The 20,659-nt window shown below is 57.2% G+C and overlaps 1 protein-coding gene across 1 annotated transcript; it reads left to right on the top strand.

The window, feature by feature from the left end:
* The first annotated feature begins 170 nt into the window (after nucleotides 1-170).
* INSYN1 (inhibitory synaptic factor 1) lies at nucleotides 171-12,086 on the top strand. The gene is made up of 3 exons (XM_034994058.1): nucleotides 171-1,076; nucleotides 1,507-2,233; nucleotides 11,264-12,086. Exons 2-3 carry the CDS (start codon nucleotides 2,078-2,080, stop codon nucleotides 11,981-11,983), a joined length of 876 nt encoding a protein of 291 aa, XP_034849949.1. The 5' UTR covers nucleotides 171-1,076; nucleotides 1,507-2,077; the 3' UTR covers nucleotides 11,984-12,086.
* The last annotated feature ends 8,573 nt before the right edge of the window (nucleotides 12,087-20,659 follow it).

Below are 20,659 nucleotides of genomic sequence, written 5' to 3'. Positions count from 1 at the left end.
CGCGGCGCTCGGGAGCGGGCCCAGGCCCGCGGAGCCCCGGCGGGGCAGGGCAGGGCGAGGCAGCGGAGGGAGGCCCAGCCCCGACCCCGCGCCGGTCTGCCCCCCCGGCAGCGACCCGGCGCGCCCGGGGGCTGGCGCGGCGGCGAGCCGAGCGGGAGCGGGCGGGGGGGGCGGCGGGAGCGGAGCGGAGGCTGAGAGCCCCGTGCGCCCGGGCCCGGCCCGGCCCGCCGCGCGCCCCCTCCCCTGCCTTCCCTGCGCCTCGCCTCCTCCTCTCGCTCTGCTCGCCTCCTCTGCTGCGCCCGGCGCCGCTCCCGCCCGCGCCAGGGCCTCCGAAGCCAGCCCGGCCGGGCCCCCTGCCTCGCGCGCTCTCGGCCGGGCCCGGCGGGGACCCGGTCCCCGCGGCCGCCGCCGCCCCTCCTCCCAGGACCTTCCCGACCGCGGACTGAGCGGTGGGCGCGTTCTCGCCCCCGGCGGACGACGACGCCGGGCTGAGCCGACCCTCGCGGACGCTCCGGACTCCGTGGGTGCCGGAGAGCGGACCTTCTGGGTCCCGGCTGAGCGCGCCCCGGGCGCCCAGCGGTGCCCGCTCACTCCGGGCAGGGCAGGCAGACCCCGGCGGAGCCTGGAGCCGGCCGATCGGGACTGGACAGAGCGAATCCCGGACTGTGCCGAGCCCGGGGGATGCCGGGCGTGGGCTGAGGGGATCCCGGCGCCCTCCGATCCTTCCGACTTTGGCTCACGCGCTGGGACCGGCCCGGCGTCGCCTCGGTCGCCCTGCGCCCGGGTCACCTGTGGCCTCGGAGCCCCTAGCCCGCCGGACCCTCGCTCGTTCCCGACCCGGAGCCCGGCGGGGGTTGGGGGAGATTTTTCCTGCCCCCTTCCTTGGAGCGCGGAGGCCCCGCCCCCTCCCACCGTCCAGATGTCTCCCGTGGCTGCTCTGAGGACCTCCCTCAGGCCAGGGGCCGAAGGGTCCAGAGAGAGAAGCCCGCCCTAGGGAGGCTTGGGGGCCCCCCAACCTCCTCTTGGGGCTTGGCCCCCGACGCTGCTGGGAAGGAAGGCCGGTGCCCCCACCATTGGTGAGTCCGGGAGCAGAGCAGAGCGGGGGTTCAGAGGAAAGGCGGGGCTGGGGAAGGGAGGGTCCCCTGGGAGTGAGGGCACCCCGGGGGCACTCGGAGGGAGGACAGATGACTGGAGAGGCCCTCTCCCGAACCAGCGGGACCAGGCCTGGCTGGGGGGTGGAGACACGGGGGATTGGGGGAGCTGGGGCAGGGTGCCCCGTAGCAGGCTGAGGACTTCTGCCTTTAAAGCAGGGGCTCCTTCATTTCCTTCTAGAGTAAGGGCTATGCTGTAGATAATCTGCCTCCACCACCCCTCCCCACAAAGAAGAAAAAAAAAAAAAAATCCCCAGCGACGAAGGGTGCAGGCTGGCGAGTGGAGGGAGGCAGCGGCTTTGCCGGCTGGTGCTGCAGCCTGGGAGGGCTGATGCCAGGCTTGCTCTCTCTGCAGGGGGCTGCCCTTCTCCGTCCAGCTCCCTTTTCAGAGCTACCCACATCTGGAGCCCCCTCCACATCCACATCTGGAAGACCCCAGCCACTGGCCCTCTGCAGGTGCCCGTTGCTCCCCAAGACCTCTGTCTTTGCAACTGCCTAGGAGTTGTGAGGGATTACTGCTGCCTTCCCCCATCCCAAGGGCATCTCTTACCCTTAGTCCCTGCAGAGTCATCCCCCTGCCTCTGTGTCCAGGCTCAGCCAGAGATCAGCTCAGCACAGGCACAGGCACTTCAAGTCCTGGAGGCCACTCCTGAGACCCAAGGCCCCTCCCCCTGTCCTCCTGTGTCCTCACCTTGACCCCCTCTGTCAGACTCTGTCTTCCTCTGGGTGTCCCATTCCCCACCCAGAGGCAGAGGAGGCGGGGTGGCAGGGGGCAGGGGCCGGGTGAGGGCCACCCAGGGCCAGGGTGGGCTGGGGGGCCGTTAAGATGTGGAGCTCGGCCTGGCCGAGGGGGGCTCCGTGGAGGAAGACGCAGCGTGTGCCCGGCTGGGGGGAATATGGGCGGGCCTGCAGCGACGTGGTAAAGGATGAACATTCGGGGCGCCCCGGACCTCGGGCAGCCCAGTGACGACCCCAGCAGTGGTGGCCAGCGGGAGCGGATTCGACAGCGCATGAAGATGGTCATCGGGCAGCTTGAGGGCATCCTGCAGGAACTCAAGGAGGTGGCCAAGGAGCTAAGGGAGGTGAGTGAGGGGCCAGACAGTCCCCAGACCAGTTTTCCTGGGCCTGGCACAAAAACACACTCACATATGTGTTTCAGTGTGTGTGTGTACTCAAAGTCATGTGCACACGTGTCACTTTGCTGGGTGCTTCCTCTTCCTTGTTCTCCTTTCCCCCAAATCTGCTTTGCTAGAAATAGCATACTCCAGGACTAGTGGGGCCCCAGTGTGGCCGAGTCGGCTTGGGCAGCGTGTCGCGGGCCCAGGGTTCTGTGGTTAGCACTCAGCGCTGCCAAGTTGACAAATATAGACCAAATCCCACCATAGCCTCTTAGTGGGAGATACTCTTCTGGGGCCCAAGCTGACTTCTGACCCCGCCATCTGCCTCCCAGACACTGACCTGCTCAGAAGCAGCTCTGGGAGGGTGTTGACAGCCCTACCGAGGAGGCCCAGCTCAGAGCATTCTCCAGAAATCACACAGCTACTCAGAACCCTTGATCCTGGAAAAGTTGAAGCCAGCTATGCGCTGCCTGCCCCGAGGTGGGAATGCGTCCAGGGGGCTAATGGACACCGGAGTTCCTGTGTACATTGGGCGGCGGGGGCAGGAATCTCGTCTAAAGGCATGCATCCCTGTCCACAGTTCTGAATGTCTCGGCCAAGGCTGAAAAGTCACTGAGAGATCCTGGGATGTGTGTCCCTCTCTGTCTCTCTAAGTGGAGCCCGGTTTAATGACTACTTCCCACATCGCTGGGGTAATGAGGTACACATGTCCTCAACCCTGCCCCCTGGGCTGTGTTCAAGCCCAAAATGCATGACCAGAGTTCTGAGCCACTGGACTGAATTTGCCCACTGGGTGCCATTATGCCAGCCAGGTGGGCTTTAGGCAAATTTCAACTCCCTGTAACCAGGGCCCCTGCAGAGACGGCAGAGCGAGTGATTTAACGGGAGTTATGGGTTCCTGCTTTCCCCAGCCAGCCATGCGGGAGGATGGGGGCTCCAGGAGGGTTGAGGAGAGGGGGTGATGGTGGGTGCCAACTCCAGCCTGGCCTGAGAGCCAAAGAGCAGGAATTGTTTGAAGGGAGCTGTATCCAGAGCAGAGGAGTTGTGGAGAGGCTGGGACATGAACTGAGGTGGGGCGGGGCAGCCACTCAGCCCAGAATCAACCTTGTGGTCAAAGGCCAGATGCCCCTGAGCAACCCCTCCTCCCCCACCCTCATTGGTCCAAAGGACCACAACCCCTCTTCCTCCCTCCCCACCCCATCTTTTTCTATATGCTCTGTGGGTCCAGCAGGGCCATGGGAACCATCTGGAGTCTCAGTCTTGGGCAGGGGCATGGGACCTATGCCAGAAAAGAGCCCACCCAGAAAAGAGCCAGGACTGACTCTAAGCCTGGAAATCATACAGCGCAGAACCTACTCTCAACTGAGCATCTTCCAAGATCCACCTCCCCTGTCTGCCCAGGCATAGCCCTCCAGAACTTAAAGACATCTCACAGGTCATCCATACCAGCCTTGTCCGTTTTCTGTTTGAAGAACCTGAGGCCCAGAGAAGGCTAGGGGCTTATCCAAGGTCACACAGCCTACCAGGGGCAGAACTAACTAGAACTCAGGTTCCTGTTGCCTCTCCTGAGGCTGGAGCCGGTGGGCTAGCAGGCAATCTTTTTGCATTTTGACTGGGACCTTCTAGAGATGCTATCTTTCACACATGCTTGTGATGGTCTCAGGGGGGTGCCCTTCTGTGGATGAGACAGGGAGATCAGAAGCACTAGGATTTATTTGCAGATCTTTTAGATGTTCTCTCTCTCCCTTCTCAGCACATACACTCGCCCACCCCCCTGTCTTGAACTGCAGAGCCTCAGGTTCACAGGCTGTGCAGCCCAAAGGCCTGAGCCAGGACAGAGAGAGATGTGTTCCCTCCCCCTATACACCCTGGAGGCCATGTGCCTCCACCCAAGACTTTGGCAGGTTGCTACGGCAACCAGCATCTACCCCGTATGCCACCGCCTGCCCGCTGCCAATGACACCCAGCTGGGAGGGGGGCAGGCCTCAGAACTCTCCCACCCCCCCAGGAAGGGCCTGGACATGGGGTGATGGGCAGAAGTGAGTGTTGGGGAAGGCAGGTGAGGCTCTGGGAGGCCCAGGCAGAAGAGAAGACACCATAGCTGACTTCCTGTAGGATGGGATTTGTCAGGAATGGGGTTACCCAGTGGGAGGGCCAGGCCTTGGTTTGGGGTAAGGGGTTGTGATCTTGGCTCATGATCCTCCAAGGGGGCTTCTAAAGCTGGATCTACCTGGCTCTTCTCAGTCCCTTTGTGTGGCATTTTTCCATTGGTGGCATGGGTAGACCCAAGGTCGAGAGGGTGGAGGCAGGTACTTGTTTGCTCGTTATACCCCCTTCCCCAGATACCACCAGCTCAGGGCTCACTGAGCTGGGTTCTCATCCCAGGAGAGCAAAACACTTAGATGGTGAAGACAAGATTCACATGCAAGACTGCTGGGGTAGAGCACAGGATGCTTGATTGAAGGAGCAAGGCCATCCTCCTCCTCCCCCTGCTGCTTAACTTCCCTAGCCCCAGATACCACTGATCATGGCAGACTCTCCTATCCTTTTGAGCACACAGCCTGAAATTCATAGAAAGACGAGAGACACTAAAGCGCTTCCTCCTCAAGCCCCTGAGCCTCAGTCTACTCATCTCTGAAATGGGGATGCTGATCATTCCCATCTCAAAGTGCTGTTACAAGGATTTATCTGGGGCTTGGCGTGTGGTAAGGGGGGCTAGCACTCACAGCCCTAAAGGTTTGGGAGTTGCCTCTCCCATACCTCCCCCGCCCTCCCAAACCCCTGTTGCAGCTCTCACGGGGCTCCCCATGTGATAGGAAGCAAGTTCTGTCCCATGGGTGGGGAAAATACCTTAATGGACTAGGAGAGGTGAGGAATGCAAAAGTGCTTTGAAAGCTGAAACTACTGCAGAGGGATGTGACAGTCGATCATTCTCCTAGGTTCCCCAATACTCCAGGGTGCCAGGCCAATCCCAGCAGGCTCTCGAAGGTCCACAAAATTCTGTGCATCTTAACTCAGAGATGCAGCACAGCCCAGAGGCTAAGAGCATGGGCTCTTGCAGCCAGAGGTCTCTGGTTCAAATCCAAGGTCTGCCCCTTTCCTAGCTGTGTGAACTTGGTAAAGTTACTTCACCTTTCTGGGCTTCTGTTTTCTGGCAAATGAGGATACTGAATTTCTTGCACTGGCCTGCTCCTTACTCCATGTGTGGCCTTGTTCTTTTGGAGTCCTATGAGATTCTTAGCCGTGATCAGAGTGGTCTGAGCCAGGCCCCTGGCCTCCTGGCTGATACCCTTCAGCATCTCCTGCAGTAGACAATGTCACCCTCTTCCCGCATGGAAAGAGGCAGAGTGTGACACTGATGGGGGGACAGGGTCTCCAATGAGATGCCTTTTGAGCAGAGACCCAAAAGGAAAGAGGGTACAAGACAAATAGATATCTAGGAGAAGAGCCTTCCGGGCAGTGGGAGCAGCTAATACAAAGGTCCTGAGGAGGAAGTGTGGAAGTGTACTTGGCAAGTTCGGGATCAGCAAGAAGGAAGCCAGGGCAGCTGGAGTGGAGTGAACCAAGAGGAGAAAAGCAGGAAGGAAGGTCAAAGAGAGAGCAGGGAGTCAGATTACACAGAGCCTTGCAGGCCATGGTATGAAATTCAGATATACCCTCAGTGAGAACCCCACATGCTCTCCAGGAACCTCCTGCTTGTGGTTCTGGGTGGGAATCTGCCCTCCCTACTGCTCTCCCAGTTCCCCAGCAGCTGGGGGGCCCCAAGGTCAGGGGCCAGGGTCCTCATCCTTGCCCTCCAGCTGTTGAGCTTATCTTAAGCAGTTACATGGCCTTCTCCTCCTCCCCAAGATGTCACTCAGCATGGGGGCTCATAAATGACCCTCGGGTTCACCATGGGGGAGACATAACTTGGCCCAGCTGCCCAGCTAGGGTGGCTGTGGAGGGTCCGCCCCCAGCCGATTTTCACGGGGAACAGGCCCACTAGCTGTTGTGCAGTCCCCTGGGCAAGGGCCTGCGTATGGGGTGGCATGGAGAGCCAGGGGCCATGCGGGCACGAGATGAATGTGGCCCAGCCAGGAAGCAGCTGGGGCAGGAGAGGCTGGGGACCACGGAGCTGTGCCAGAATGGGTCAGCGCCATCACCTGCAGCTCAGCAAGAATTGTACGGAGTTTTTCTTCTTCTTCTTTTTTTTTCTCACCTTCCTTTCCTCCCTTTTCCCTTTGCATTCCCCTCCTTTGGACAGATTCACGAAGCTCCCTGGCCAATTAGGCCAAATTGCAGGATGAGAGTCATGAATCACAGTCAAGTCTCTCCTCCCTCCCCAGCTCCACAGCCCCCCAGGAAGACAATAAATAACATAATCACAGAATTAAAAAATAATCAGTGGTCATAAATAATGCAGATCCCCAGTTATGTAACCAGCTGCCTGGGGAGCTGGGAGGGAGGGGAGGACGTAGCCGCTTGTCGAGTGAGGTAAAGGGGCCAGAGGTGAGGGAGATACCAGTGCCGGGGCTCCTGGGTCCTCAGTCCTGGCTCTGGGGCCTTAGGGAACACAGATGTGTTTTCCTTGGAGTGGGGGCTCAACCAGGGTTGGAGGGAGGGCTGGGGCAGGCAAGATAGGACCATGGAATTCCTCAGAAAAGCAGCCCCCAGCAGTTTTTATAAGGCCCTCTGTCCCAACTCACCCACTCATCCAATGGCTATATTCACAAAGAGAGTATCAATCCCTGTGCCAGACTGGGGGTGCCATGGTGGGCAAGGCATTCCCAGTCCCACCCCTCGTGGGGCTTACTGTAGTCTAGTGGGGAGACATCATTCTTATAACATATATGCACATAAAAGTGTAGCTGTGATAAATATTGGAAAATATTTGTAGGAAAGGTGCAGAGTGCCTTGAGAGCCTATCCTAGGGAACCTATCCTCAGTGGAGCATCAGAGAAGATTTCCTTCTGGAAGTGAGATGGATGAGGAGCAAAGGAGGGAGCATTCCAGGTGAGGCCCAGAGGCCGAAGCGGGCTCGGCGGAGTGTGTAGAGCTGGTGAGGAGGCAGGCCTGGCAGGGTGGTGGCTGTCTGCTGGAGAGCAAAGGCCCTATGGCCAGAATTGGTAGGCATTTGTGTTTGCGAAGCTCAGGGAAGTGCTGGAAGCAGAGGGGTGATGCGGTCCTGTTGGCTGATTACCAAGTGCCTTGAATGTAGCAGGAACAGGACAGGAAGCTGCCACCGGACGGGGACAGTGGTTCAGGTGAGGGAGCTGAGGCTGTGAGCAGGACAGCGGTTGGGGATGCCCTCGGGTTGGGGCCTGGGGCCCCCAGCAGGTGTCACGGCCCTCAGCCCTGCCCTTCCCCTCTAGATCAGGCGAGCCTTGTTCTTAAGGTGCCAGGACTCTTGTGCTCTCAGCTCCACTCCTTCCAGTGTCTGGGCCTTACCTTAGTTTCCCCATCAGCAAGCCCAGTGAGAACGGTGAAGTCAGCAGCGTCTCCATCCCTCTGGCTTTGAGGTTCTATGATTCTATGATTTTTATGTTGTCATTTCTCTCTCCATTCTCTCTTCTCCTCCTCTCTTTCCTTCTGTATATATAATTATTTCCCTGCACTCCAAGACAATCCCAAATTACACGCAGGCAAAATGATTATTAAATCTCAGGGAGAAATCACAGGCATCCGAAGCAGACAGGCAGGTAAGGTGGGGGCCTGTCCGCCCTCTGCCATCCACACAGGCCCCATGAGATGAGGTACAGGGACCCTGCATACAGTCTGGGTATGCTTGGCACATCACTCCCCTTTCGGATCCTCACTTATGCCATTCATCAGGTGGATGTGCCTGTTCCTCACGGTTGGGGCCAGATTCGCCTTTGAGCTTCATTACCGCCTGGTTTTTAGAACCTCTTCCGCTTCCTTCTGCTCTGTCCAGAGACAGACCTACTTTAGGGAGCACAGATGCCACCCATGTGCTGGGACTTGAAATGCCCAGTATGTCCCATTATTCCGCCACAGGCACTGGAAACACCCATCAGCTCTTGGGCCTGGTGCCAGGGGCCTGGTCACATTTTAGCCCCCACCGGCCCACAATGGGTTTTGATCTCGTCTGCATTGTTCTACCTGATTCCCGTGCGTCATGTCATTAAATCCTCACAACAGCCCTATCAAGTAGGTGTGACTAGAATTCCCCTTCACGAAGACACTTAGACACAGAGACACTGGGTAACTTGGCTAAGGTCACACAGCGCATCAGTGGTGAGGCCAGGGTTGGACCCTAAGTCTGACTCCAGAGCCCAGGTTCTGGAGTGCTTGGCAGTGCTGATTCTGCAGTTTAAAGCACATCCATATCTAGTGAGTCCCCATCACCTTGGTGAGTAGAGGAGCGGCATCCCATTTTAGGACACCGAGACTTGGAGAGGGAAAATCACCTGCCTCGAGTTCCTTAGCTGAGACGTGGCCTACTTGGGATTTGACCCCTAGGCTCCCTCTGTCCTGTCCCTCCACACCGTCAGGATGAAACCGGAGGAGGGCACTCTAATGGAGAAGGGGAAGTGCTTTTATGGGAAGGCTGCCTGAGCAGGTGGCCAGCAGGATCTTCTTGGGTGGGAAGGAGTGTGTCCAGGCCTGACAGCTTTAGGGATCCTGCCCTATGCACCCCGGGTCTTCCTCAGAGGGCATTAGGAGCTCCGCTTCTGGGCCCGGCCTAGCCTCAGCCAACCCTCAACCAGATTCCTGTTAGCTGTGTCCCCACACTTCTGCAGCAACGGACTCAGGCTCAGCTTGGTTAGGGGAGTCTCATTTGAGGGTGCGACTGCCCCAGAGACGCAGGGCCTCCCCTCAGGCTGACAATGCCCTGAGGTTCTGTGTCTTCACCAGCTTAAATCCCAGGCCCCAGGCCAGTGGTTCTCAAAGTATGCCCCTGGATCAGCACCTGGAAACACGTTTTTATATACGCCTTCTCAAGCCCCCTCCCCCCCCCCCCACCAGGACCTACTGAATCAGAAACTCTGGGGAGTGGGCTGGTGCACACTCCCGAGTGAGAGCCCCCTGCTCTGGGCTGGAGCTCCCACCCCTCAAGTGGGGCTTGGGTTGAACCAAGGGCTTCTAGGGAATGTGAGCTTCTCTGAGGGAGGGGGAGTCACTCGGGGGTGGGGGACGTAAGACGGGGAGGGCAGATTGGAGAGTGGGGCCCTGTCCCCATTGTCTGCCCAAGCCCAGAAATCCCAGCAGCACCTCATGGTGGTGTGCAGTCTTGCAGGGGAGCAGCGGGAGGGGGTGGGAACCTCAGCTCCCCGCAGTTACTGGTACCTCTGGTGTATCTTCTAGAAGCTCAGGAGATGATCTCATGCGTGGAAAGCCTGACACTTGGTAGGTGCTCAGAGATGGGAGTTGATGTCACTTTTCTCACCAGTGCCCCACGGAGACTTTTCACTGCCCTCCTCATTGTTCTCCATGAAGTGCTGGTGAGGATGACAGAGCCGGGGTCATCATGCTCAAATAGTTGAGGTCTAGAGAGGTTGTGTGACTTACCTAAAGACACACAGAACAATGTCTAAGCTGAATCTGGAACCCAAGTGTCCTGACTCTCCCAGTTCTGCAGGCTTCAGCCAAGTGTCCCCACCACCCCTGGGGCCTGGGGCCGTGGGGAGTGGGCATCCCTAGGCATGGACACCCCAAAACAGCTTCTCAAGTCATCCCTATAAACACAGAGTCCTAGAATCTCAGAGATGGAAAGAACCTTAGAAATAAACCATTTGCCCAAGGTCCCCATTTGCAGATTGAAAAACTGAGCCTCAGAGGGAAAATGACTGACCAGGTCACTGGCAGACCCTCCCAACTCCTGACCAAGGAAACTTCCTCCTGGCCCATGGTTTTTGGCGTTGCTTTCGTCTTGCACTTTGGGGCACTCCCCACCCACCCAACCCCCCCCCCCCACCGCCACCCCTCACCGAACACCTAGCACATCCCTGGACAGCAGTCATCCTCATAAAAGTTTGTTAGACTAGGAATTCATTCACTGACTGCTCTGACCCCGGGAAAAGGCACCGAAGAGGTGCCTGGAGCTGGATCCTGGGCTTGGTGACTCACTGCATAGGTCCTGTCCCTAGGTCTCTTGGTCCCTCTGCTTGGCTATTGTTGTTTGGCTGTTTTTGGTTTTGGTCAGAATCATTTCTCCTTCTCTTACCCGGTCCTCTCCCAACATCTCTGATGGGGTCTCCCTTTCCCCTCACAGTCTTCATCCCCGATTTCTGTGCTGTAGGGCCGAGGCGAGGGGGTGTCCTGAGGCAGGCCACCTGTATGGAGACAGGGTGTCCCTTCATGTGGGGTGGGCGGGGTGCACTGACCTCGGCAGCTGAGCTGCCCCCTGAGTGCATGTAACGAGAGGCTCTGGGCCCGGGATGGGGGGCGTTTCCTATTGCTTACCAAATATGCTCGTCTTATTCCTTCCCCAACGAGCCAGGGTTGATCCCCACTCATCAGGGGGCAGGGAAGGGAAGGAGGGAGGGGGCTCCAGGGTTTGTGGGGGTGCGGTGGTGGAGACCCACAGGGACGGCCCCTGACCAGTGGCACAGGCTGGTCCAGGATGCTTTGGAAAACCTGGGCAGAGTCTTCCTCATGGTCACCCTGTATCATTTCCTCTCCAAAGGTGCGTGTTCTGCTCATCTCTCCACTGAGTGGTCTTGCTGGAGTGCCAGCCCTCTGCAAACGGTGGCCTCTCGATCCAAGGAAAATGGAGCTCTGAGCACCAAGGCTGCGCCCAGAGCAGCAGCCGGCTTTGGGGGAGAGGGGTGTGGGGGTGGATGGGGTGCAGGGCTGGAAGGAGGGGCTGAGGAGTAGGACATGGGGAACTGGCCCAGACCTGCTCACCCTGGTCCAACATGGGCCCTCACCTGGCAGGCAAACCTGTGACCATCCTCTGGGGTCATGAGCCAGGCATCTAGCAGGGTGGGACGGGGGCACGCTCACCCCCACGTGACGCTAGACCCCCTCACTCCTCTCTCCTTCCCTGGCCAGGTGGTGAGCCAGATCGATAAGCTAACCTCAGACTTCGACTTTGAACTGGAGCCGGACGACTGGACCACGGCCACTGTGAGCAGCACCTCCAGCAGCGACAAGGCGGGCGTGGGCGGCCCCTTCGACCTGGGGCACCTGGACTTCATGACAGCTGACATCCTTTCGGACAGCTGGGAGTTCTGCTCCTTCCTGGATGCGTCCACCCCCTCGGACTCTGTGGACGGCCCCGAGTTGACCCGGCCAGGGGCTGGCCCTGACTACCGGCTCATGAATGGCGGTGCGCCCATCCCCAATGGGCCACGGGTGGAGACCCCGGACTCCTCCAGTGAGGAGGCCTTCGGTGCTGGCCCTGCGAAGGGCCAGCTGCCCCAGCGGACCCCAGGCACGCGTGAGAGGGTGCGGTTCAGCGACAAAGTGCTCTACCACGCTCTGTGCTGTGACGATGAGGAAGGGGACGGCGAGGAGGAGGTGGCCGAGGAGGTGGGCCTGTCCCCAGAGCCACCCCGTCCAGAGGCCCATGTGGGCCTCCTCAAGCCCTCCCCCGCTCCCCACAAGCCAAGGCGCTCTCCGTTGACCAGCCGCCGCTCAGGCCCCACCTTGGCCCCCGAGCAGACCCGAAGGGTCACAAGGAACAGTAGCACCCAAACGGTGTCAGACAAGAGCACTCAGACGTTGCTGCCCTACACGGCTGCCAAACAGAAAGCCAAGGGGAAAAACTAGGGGCCAGGGAGGGGTCTGGGGGGCGGTGGGCATATAGAGCTATAAATATATATATATATTTAAACAAACGCAGTCATAATAAAATTTTAAAATGCGAAGGATCTAGCCCCAAAGGCCCCAGAGCTTTCACAGAGCTCATCTTAGACACAGAGATGCCTCCTTACCATCTAGGTCCCAGGAGGTATGGCCAGAACCACCCTCCCTTCCTTGTCATTGCAGGGCTCCTGAAAGGGGTGTCCAAAAGTATGTAAATTCGGTGGGAGAGGCCTAACCTGGGATTCCTCTTGCAGGGCCCTGAGCCTAGTGGTGGAGTCTGGCTGCTGGCCTGGGCCCTGTCCTGAAGGGGGTTTATCAGCAAGTGGCAGGCTCCCCAGGAGCGGTGCCCAAGGCCAAGGCTAACCATTGGTCTGACTGCGGGACTGAGGGCCTAGGGGTGGTGTCACCCCAGCTGGGCCCAGGATCATTTATATCCAACCCCCCCCCATGCTTTCTACTCCAAGGCAGACTTTTGCCTCTCCTTCCCAAAGGCAAACTTAACCTGGAGATACACAACCCCACCCCACCCCCACTTCCATCTCAGGGTTACCCAGGACACAGAGAAGGAGCAAGCTGCTGCCATGGGGCAGGCCTCCATGCTGGGGAGATGGGCTTCCCCAGACCCTGGAGGACCAGGCAGGCTAGGTTGGGCAGCGGCTTGTTTGGAGAGACTCGTACACCCCCAATCCTCCCAGCCCCCATCCTCAGCTTTGTCCCCTAAGGATGGAAGACTCAGGGCAGAGCCTCAGCCAACGCCTGACTTGGCCCGGTGCAGACCTGAGGCCCATGTGAGAAAGCAGGCAGAAGCCACTGGGGGGCTGTGAGCCAGGGCTAAAGGCAGGCTCCCGAACTCCTTCTCCTGGCAGGCAGACCCAGAGAGGAATCCTACGGCCTTACGCTGCCCCTGCTTCTTCACACAAGGACCCTGAGCCCACTTTAACAGGTCTCGAATGCCACCAACAGAGACAAGATGGGAGCCTACAGGTAACAGGGCTTCATCTGGGGTGTGGCGTCCGCAGGGACAGCATCTGGATATCCTTGAGATAATAATCATTGCTCACAGTGATTGGGCAGCTCTCTATGCCTCTGCTGTACGGAGTATGTTTTAGAGCATTATCTCATTTGATCTTCACAATAACCTGATAAGATAGGAACTCTTACTATCCCCATTTTTCAGATGAAAAGACTGAGGTTCGGAGATGTCACGTAACTGGGCCGAAGTCACAGAGCCTGTGTCACCCTGCCTCCCATGAGTGTGTGGTTTCCAGGCTGTACCTGGCTTTGCTATCTAGCAGCTTTGTGACCTTGAGCAAGTCCATTTGCCTCTCTGAGCCCATCTACCTCGTCTATAAAAATGGGGCTGATAGTCTTCACCTACCTCACCAGCTGCTGTGGGGCTTCGACAAGATAGGAAATGGAAAGGCGCTTGGTAAGCGCCAAGGCACTGGACAGGCACTGGGGTCAGTGTGACCCCAACCTGGATTCCAGTGTTTTCCAGGGTGAGGAGTATGGAGGGGGGGTGGGGAAAGTAGCCACTCCCATCGACTGGGAGCTGTCCCTGGGTCACTGCTTTGCTTTGTCCCCGGAGATTGCTGCGGCTCGATCCGCTGCCCCTCGCTCAGAGCAGGGAGGTGGTGGACGTCCAGGGAGGGGTCTTCCTGCTGCACATTTCAATTAAGGCAGAGTTACAGCCGCCCAGGACCCGTTGGTAGGGGTCTCTGCTCCTGGCAGCACCACCACCCCTGCCTGAGCCCCAGCAGTGGGGAGACAGAGATGGTGCCGGCCAGTCTGGAGCAGAGACTAGTGGTGCTATCTGCATGCTATGGGCCGGGCCTAGGATGTGCTGACTGCAGTGTGGGGGTCTCCCCTCAGGCCTGGGCTGAGTTCAGAGCTCAGAGCCCTGAAGAGCTAGCCACGCTGCAGCCTCTGGGGTGGAAATCCATGGGTTGGGGGGCTGGGGCTTGCTGACTCTGCCCGGGCCTGGCCTGAGAGCCAGGGGTCTGAGCCGCTCTGTCAGCCCCAGGCCACTCTCAGGCAGTTCAGTGACGGGACGTGGCTCAGAGGAAGCATGCCAGGGGCTCCTCTGAGGAAGGGGCCAGCTGGGGCCTGCCCTGTCTGACCGTGGGGAAAAGGCAGGCCAGGCAGTCCCCACCCAGGTCTGGGCACACCTAGCTCTGAGGGAAGACATCCATTTCTACCTCCCAAACTTGTTTTTCCTCTCTGAGGGCAAGACTGTTTCTAGACTTACAGCCTCTGGGCTTTACAACAGTCAGGGAAAATAAACCTACAGAATGGTCCCCATTTCACCAAGGAGGAAACGGATGCCCAGAGCCAGAAATCTCCGAGAGAGCCCTGGGCAAGGCACAGAACCACTCCCCCCACACCATGCACCCAGCCACCCACTCTGGCTCTGGGATTCCATGTGGGCATGGCTGACATCTGTCAGCTGTTCCCTGCCCCACCACCTGGCTACTTGCCTCAGATGGGCCAAAGGTGCAAGGGGGGCCTGGGAGAGGAAAATGGGTAGAGGTTCTGGAAGGCCAAAGAAGTAGTTGACTCCTCTTGTAATTAGGAGCGGTGTGGGATCCCCGTGGCTTGCTTATGACTTGAAACGCAGAACCCAGGGAAAGAACTGTGGCCATCAGAGCTGCTGAGCTATGCGTGACAGATAGGAGTCATAACCATCACGAACAGCTCATGTTCACTGAGCGTGTACTATGCGCTGGCCAGTGTTCTAAGCATGTGCCTTATCTTATTTATTCCTCACAGCAAATAAGAGATAAGCAATCTGATGCACGCCTATTTTCCAGATGAGAGCGATGAAGCTCTGAAAAGTTAAATAACTTGCCTAGGGGCACAGGGTGATTGATGGCACCAGGATTTGACCCCAAACCCAGTGACTCTGCACTCCACCTTCTGCTGCAGCTCAAATCCATGGCGGTGCCAGTACTCTGGTCTCGGGGGGTGAGGGAGGGGGCCGGGGGTCTGAGAGTCAGGCGACCTGGTGGGGATGAGGAGGTGCTGAGAGCGGGAAACCTGTGAGTGACAGTCAGTCTTTGGAGAGCTTGGCTATTGGTGATGTCAGTGCCATGGATAGAGCTTGGCACCAAATGGATTTTGAGTTGGATAAATGTTGGTTGGTTGAATGAATGAGCCCCATTTGCCGAGGGGGCATCCGTTGTGGATTCATCCAATCAAATTGTATTGTAGACCTCCTATGTGTCAGGTCTCACGCTGCTTACGCACATGCATACACACAACCCCCCTATGAGGATCCGGTCTGGTATGGCTGGGGGCTGGGCGGAGTCAAAGGGAAGGGTGTGGGGCTTCAGTGCTGAGGAGCCAGAGATGACGCTGGGTCCAGACTGTGGCCCCTGGGAGAGGAGCCAGGAGCATAAGGCAGCAGAAAAGCTTGGTGAGGAGACCACTCTTAATGAGGTGGGCACTGTGGCAGTGTCCCCAATATCTGAGAATAAAGAGGCACCATTATCTCCATTTTATAGGCAATGGACAGATGATCTAGTATACACACATGGTCTGATAGGACCAAGGGGCAGAAAGGACAGTAAACTATTCAGAGACCCCAGCACCATCCACACACCCCCTCCCTTAGAGGCAAAGTGAGGCTATTTTGTTTTTTAGATTTTATTTATTTTCAGAGACGGAAAGAGAGCGGCAGGCAGAGGGAGAAGCAGGCTCCCCGCTGTGGGGCTCGATCCCAGGACCCTGGGATCATGACCTGAACTGAAGGCAGATGCTTAACTGACTGAGCCACCCAGGTGCCCCAAAGTGAGGCTATATTGATGGAAAGGGGAAAGGGTGGGAAGGAAGCTGAGAATGTGAGGCAGGCCCAGCCTTCCACCCTCCCACTCCTGAGCCCCCTTCCTCTGTGCCAACCCCTCTATCTCCCACTGTGCAGCTGTGACTTATGTAAGAAAACTGACAGTTATTGACAGTTACTGATTACCTAGTATATGCCAGGCACTGGGCTGCATTTTGAACTAACAGTAAATGACAGGTTTAGTAATGCCCAGCACATCATAAGTTACTCCATAATTATTTATTGAATACATGGATGAAACACAATCTTCACTTTATAGATGAGGATGCAAATGAACACACAAGGAATTTGTTCAAAGTTGCACAGTCAGAAATTGAGGGGGCCGGGAACTTGACGTTGCTAGTATTATTTACAGTATGTAAGAGCAACTGTTTATGGAATTCCTCCTCTTTGGTGTGTTAGACATTCTATGTCAATTACCTCACCTACTCTACAACACCCCTCCAAATAACGGACACCTTTACCATTTTACAGATGAGAAAACTGAGACCCAGAGAGGTAGAGTATCCTGTCCCAAATAACCAGCTCCTAAGTACAGAAACAGGATCTGGATCGAGACTCCCACATACTTCCGGGGACCCGGAACCCCTGCAAGTTGCCAGAGCACAGATTTCCCTTGGTACAACTGATCAGTGCTCACCAGAGCTCAGGCCCTACCTCCTTCACCTCAGCCCCTCAGGCTTCTGGGAGCAGTAAGCAGGACTCTGAGAGCCCCCCACCCCCCGCCCCGGCCCCTGTTCCCTATGGGTCTGGGGCACAGAGGGGATGACCAGCAGAAAATAGCTCCAGGTCCAAAGTAACCTTTCCCCTTCTCTTATCTCCAGCAGAGCCTGGAAGACGAGGCCCTCAGCCCCATCCATGCCCACCCCTTTCTGGTCCCGGCTGAGTGGGGGACAACGGTTAGGGGCTACAGTGTGTGGGAAAGGCTTCTGGGAGGAGGAGGGACTTGAGGTGGAATGCGTTTGCAATGGGGTAGAACTTGGGCAGCTGGAAGAGGGGGCCAAGGGCAGGTGGGGCTGGCAGAACTTTACAAAGATGGCTGGGGCGGCCGCTCAGCAGACAGCAGAGAGAGACCTCACCACAGCAGAGGGTGCACGTTGGCACCATTTGGGAAAGACGGGAGCACCAGCAGCAAGGGACTTAAGAGTCTCATCACCCTCCTCAGAGCCACTGTATCCCCCTGACTGCGGGGGAAGGCATCCAGCTTTCCTGTCTAGTCCGGGACTGGGAGAATAGATTTAAGAGAGCTCAGTAAAGCATTAGCCAGGAGAGGCTCTCATGACAGGGACCAACTTCAGTGAATGGATAAGAACAGCACATGATTAGCACATTGGTAAGTAAAATAGATATGCTAAAGCCCTCGAAATTCATTGTATCTTAACAGGTTAAACGGCCCTCCTGCAAAGCATTCTCACCTAACCTTCCTTTCCCATTCAGGGCAGGGGTTGGGACGCTGGGGCCACATTGCCCCCTTCCAGGTGAACTAGCTGAGCCCCTGATGAGACCTGACACTGCCCCCCTGCCAGCCCTGACAGCCAGTTACATGGAGGAGCACAGCCACTGTCAACACCCACCTCTCCCACTTGACCTGGCCCCGGCCCTGCCAGCAGAGGAGACCGAGGTGGGTGACCTCAGGCCAAGGCTGTCCAGGCCCAAGCACCATGCCTGATCAGATCTGACTCCCTGCCAGGAACACTCAAGCTCACACACCTGCCTGAGGCTCTCAGTTCCCTGGGCAGGCTGCCCCCTCTCTCTCCTATCCCTGCTGGAACACGCAGAGGGCAGGAGCTTCCCGCTGCGGGCGACCACATGGTGCTGCAGACCCTGCAGGACGTCCTCCCCGCCATCCGCCACGTTACAAGTGCCACAGAACCCCAGTCTCCAGGCACCGGCTCACCTACCGTTTGCTCTACCCCACCCATCCTCCACCCTCAAGAAGGCAACACAGGGCGGGGGTCACTACAGGCCATAGCGTGTAGAGGAACAGTGGGAAAAGGTCCGGGGACCCTGACTTTTGTGGGGATTCTCTGTGGTCAATGGCAGGGCCTTCCTAGGAGACCTCTGTAGGGACAGAGCCAAGCAGGATACTGATTATGGGAAGGGTCCCAGTGGAGGTTGTGACGCTAAGTCCACTTTGGAGAGTTGGGGAAGGGAAGAAGTTCACTGGTGACCCAGGAGTGCAGGGGGCAGAACAGAATTCTGGCACCATCTCTCCCCTTTGCCCCCACAACTGACCACTCCCTCCAGGGACAATGTTGGGAGGAGCTATATCTCACCCAGGGTGAGAGTGGAGAGTTAAATCCATAGAACTAACAAACAAGAAAGGATGAGTCCCAGGAGTGATGAGCCCAGCGTTTGGCCAGTGTAGGGTGAAGATAGTTGCGTGCAGCCCGTGATCCCAGAGGCAGGGGGTGGGGGGCAACAGAAGGTCTCTGGGAGAGGAGCCAGGAGCATGAAGCAAAGGATCAGCCTGGTGAGGAGGCGGCTCTAGGACAAGGCCCAGGGGTGCTCAGCCTAACACTCCTCCCACGGACGGTACACTGCAGTGTCCCTGGTGCCTGAGAATGAGGTGCTGCACCTCATTCTCAGGATTGGCTTCACCCCAGGTGTGGCGTATACAAGAGGAGGGATCTTTCAGGGTAAATGGGTCTCCCTCGTGTTCCTGCCTTCCTCAAAGGAAAGCCCCATTCAGGCCCTTCCTTCTGGCTTCCTCATAGAAGAGTTTGTTGTGCTCTGGCCGGAGGCTGGGCACAGCTCAGGGAAGCTGCAGGAGGACCTCCTGCCCTGGAGGGGGCGCTCTGAGAACTTCTCTAGCCCACACACACCCCCTCAGGCCCCGCTGACCCTACTCACTCTCCAGTTTCCCTGGGCATTTCTCTTCCTCTCCTGCAGAGGTTGAGCAGCCGTTTTGCTCCCCCTACATAGTTCTGTCTTGTTTTGAAGAGGATTTTACATAACAATACAGATTTTAGGTTTCTTGGGGGGGAAAAAAAATCCCAATTTTGCTCTAAAAAGATTGTCTTAAAAAAAAAAGCCCCGACAATATTGGGCTGGTAACCCACATGGAAACAGCAGAAGCACATGCTCCCCCACCTCCCCACGACCTCCCCTGAAGGCCCTCAGTCATCTACAGCGACTCCTTCGGGTATGCAGGTCTGATTCCTCTGCTGCTCCCACCTGCCCTCAGTTCATCTTTTATCAGGCCCCTTCCAGAACATACCTTCGATCCACCCTCACTACTGCACTGGGGTTTATTTTCCCCACACAGCTGTCTGCTCCCGCAGATTTCAAGCCCCTTGAGGGCAGGAATAACTCACGTATTCTCCGTGAATACGCACTGAATGAATAAGTCTCTCCCTGCTTGGGCCCTCAATAGCCCTCCTTTGCCCACATGGTTCAAACCTCTTTCCAGATCCAGAGTGGGGGCCATGACACTTAAAATCTTTCCAAGAGGAGGGGGCATCATGCCGGTCTCGGGGCGGGGGGGGGGGGGGGGGGGGGGGGGGGGGGCGGGTAGGGAACAAAGGGACAAAAAGGACGCTTTGCCTGACGCTCCTGCTCTTTGAGGTGGCCGACCTCTGCTGGAAGTGCCAGGGCACTCACCCAGTTTTGTTCTGATTTGTTTGTTTTCTAATCCAGAGCATCATGACAGGGCTGAAGGATGATTTCCTACTTCTTAATAAAGGAATCTTCAAATCAAATAGGACTTGTACTTATTCCACCAATCCACGAGTTCCAGAAAGCGTCTCCTCCAGTCACAGGGTTGCCTGCGCCCCGCCTGTGGGTACCAGTGAAGGCTGGGCTGGGCTGGCTCTGCTTACCTGGTCTCTTCAGACCTCTTCTCACTAAGAGCCCATCTGGCTGTGGCTGTGGGAGGACCAAGGGTCTGAGCCCTCTCTGAGAGGCCCTGCAGAGCACACCGAGCTCCAGGTTGTCACTCTGTGCTCCCCCTGCCCGCCTCTGGTTATCAGGGAGCTCCAGGTTTGTAATGAGAGCTCCCTTCATTGTGGAAAAAGCAGCTTAATGTTCTAGAAACTCACTTTCCTCTCTTCCCCCGCCTCCTCCTGCCCCTGTTTCTCCTCAATTCATCAGGTGCAAAGCAAGCGTTGTCCAGTCATCCTTCACCAGGAAGATGACACTTCTCTGCTTTTTAAAGATGTGAGCTCCGGGCCACAGACACAGCAGTAGAGAACGGCTGTATTGAGTGAACTGTTCTTTCATCAGAGCGCCCCAGTGATCAGGGGCATTCCTGGGATAATTGGATGAGATGAAGACTCAGCTGCTGGACAAGCTCAGTCTACATTCAGAGTTAGGGCTCAGGAAGAGGCCAGGGATAGGATTCAGTCTAGTCTAGAGGTAGGGCTCTGTGTGTGACCAGGGTCGGGGCTCCGTGTGTGACCAAGGTCAGGGCTCTGTGTGTGACCAGGGTCAGGGTTCAGTGTGTGACCAGAATCGGGGCTGTGTGTGACCAGGATCAGGGCTCCGTGTGTGACCAGGATCGGGGCTCAGTGTATTCTCTCTAACTCAACACCCCAATCTCTAGTGTAAGCCATTCTTTACATACAAATGCAAAGCAACTTATTACCTTCCTGCTTTATAAGCTCTTATGAAAGGAAGGAGGAGGAAGAGGAGGAGGAACTTCAGTGGCTCCTGGTGGCCTTTAGGATTACACAGCAGGACACGGAGTCCCTCCATGGCCTGGTCCCTGCTGGCCTCAGTGTTCCTTGCCTCTCCCACCCACTCAGCCTTCATGGAGGGCAGATGAGCAGCTTGCAGTCCCTCCAGTGCCCGATTCCCTC

Source organism: Mirounga leonina, unplaced genomic scaffold (assembly GCF_011800145.1).
Source record: "Mirounga leonina isolate KUSES-001 unplaced genomic scaffold, KU_Mleo_1.0 Mir_91, whole genome shotgun sequence".
NCBI classification, from domain to species: domain Eukaryota; kingdom Metazoa; phylum Chordata; class Mammalia; order Carnivora; family Phocidae; genus Mirounga; species Mirounga leonina.
The sequence above is the reverse complement of the archived record's forward strand: the minus strand, read 5'-3'. Positions and strand labels throughout refer to the sequence as shown.

Bases quoted from the DNA above. Each gene is read 5' to 3' on its own strand.
- INSYN1 (XM_034994058.1), top strand. From the start codon at position 2,078: ATGAACATTCGGGGCGCCCCGGACCTCGGGCAGCCCAGTGACGACCCC. The intron at 2,234-11,263 runs GTGAGTGAGGGG...TTCCCTGGCCAG, and splicing joins TGGCCAAGGAGCTAAGGGAG to GTGGTGAGCCAGATCGATAA.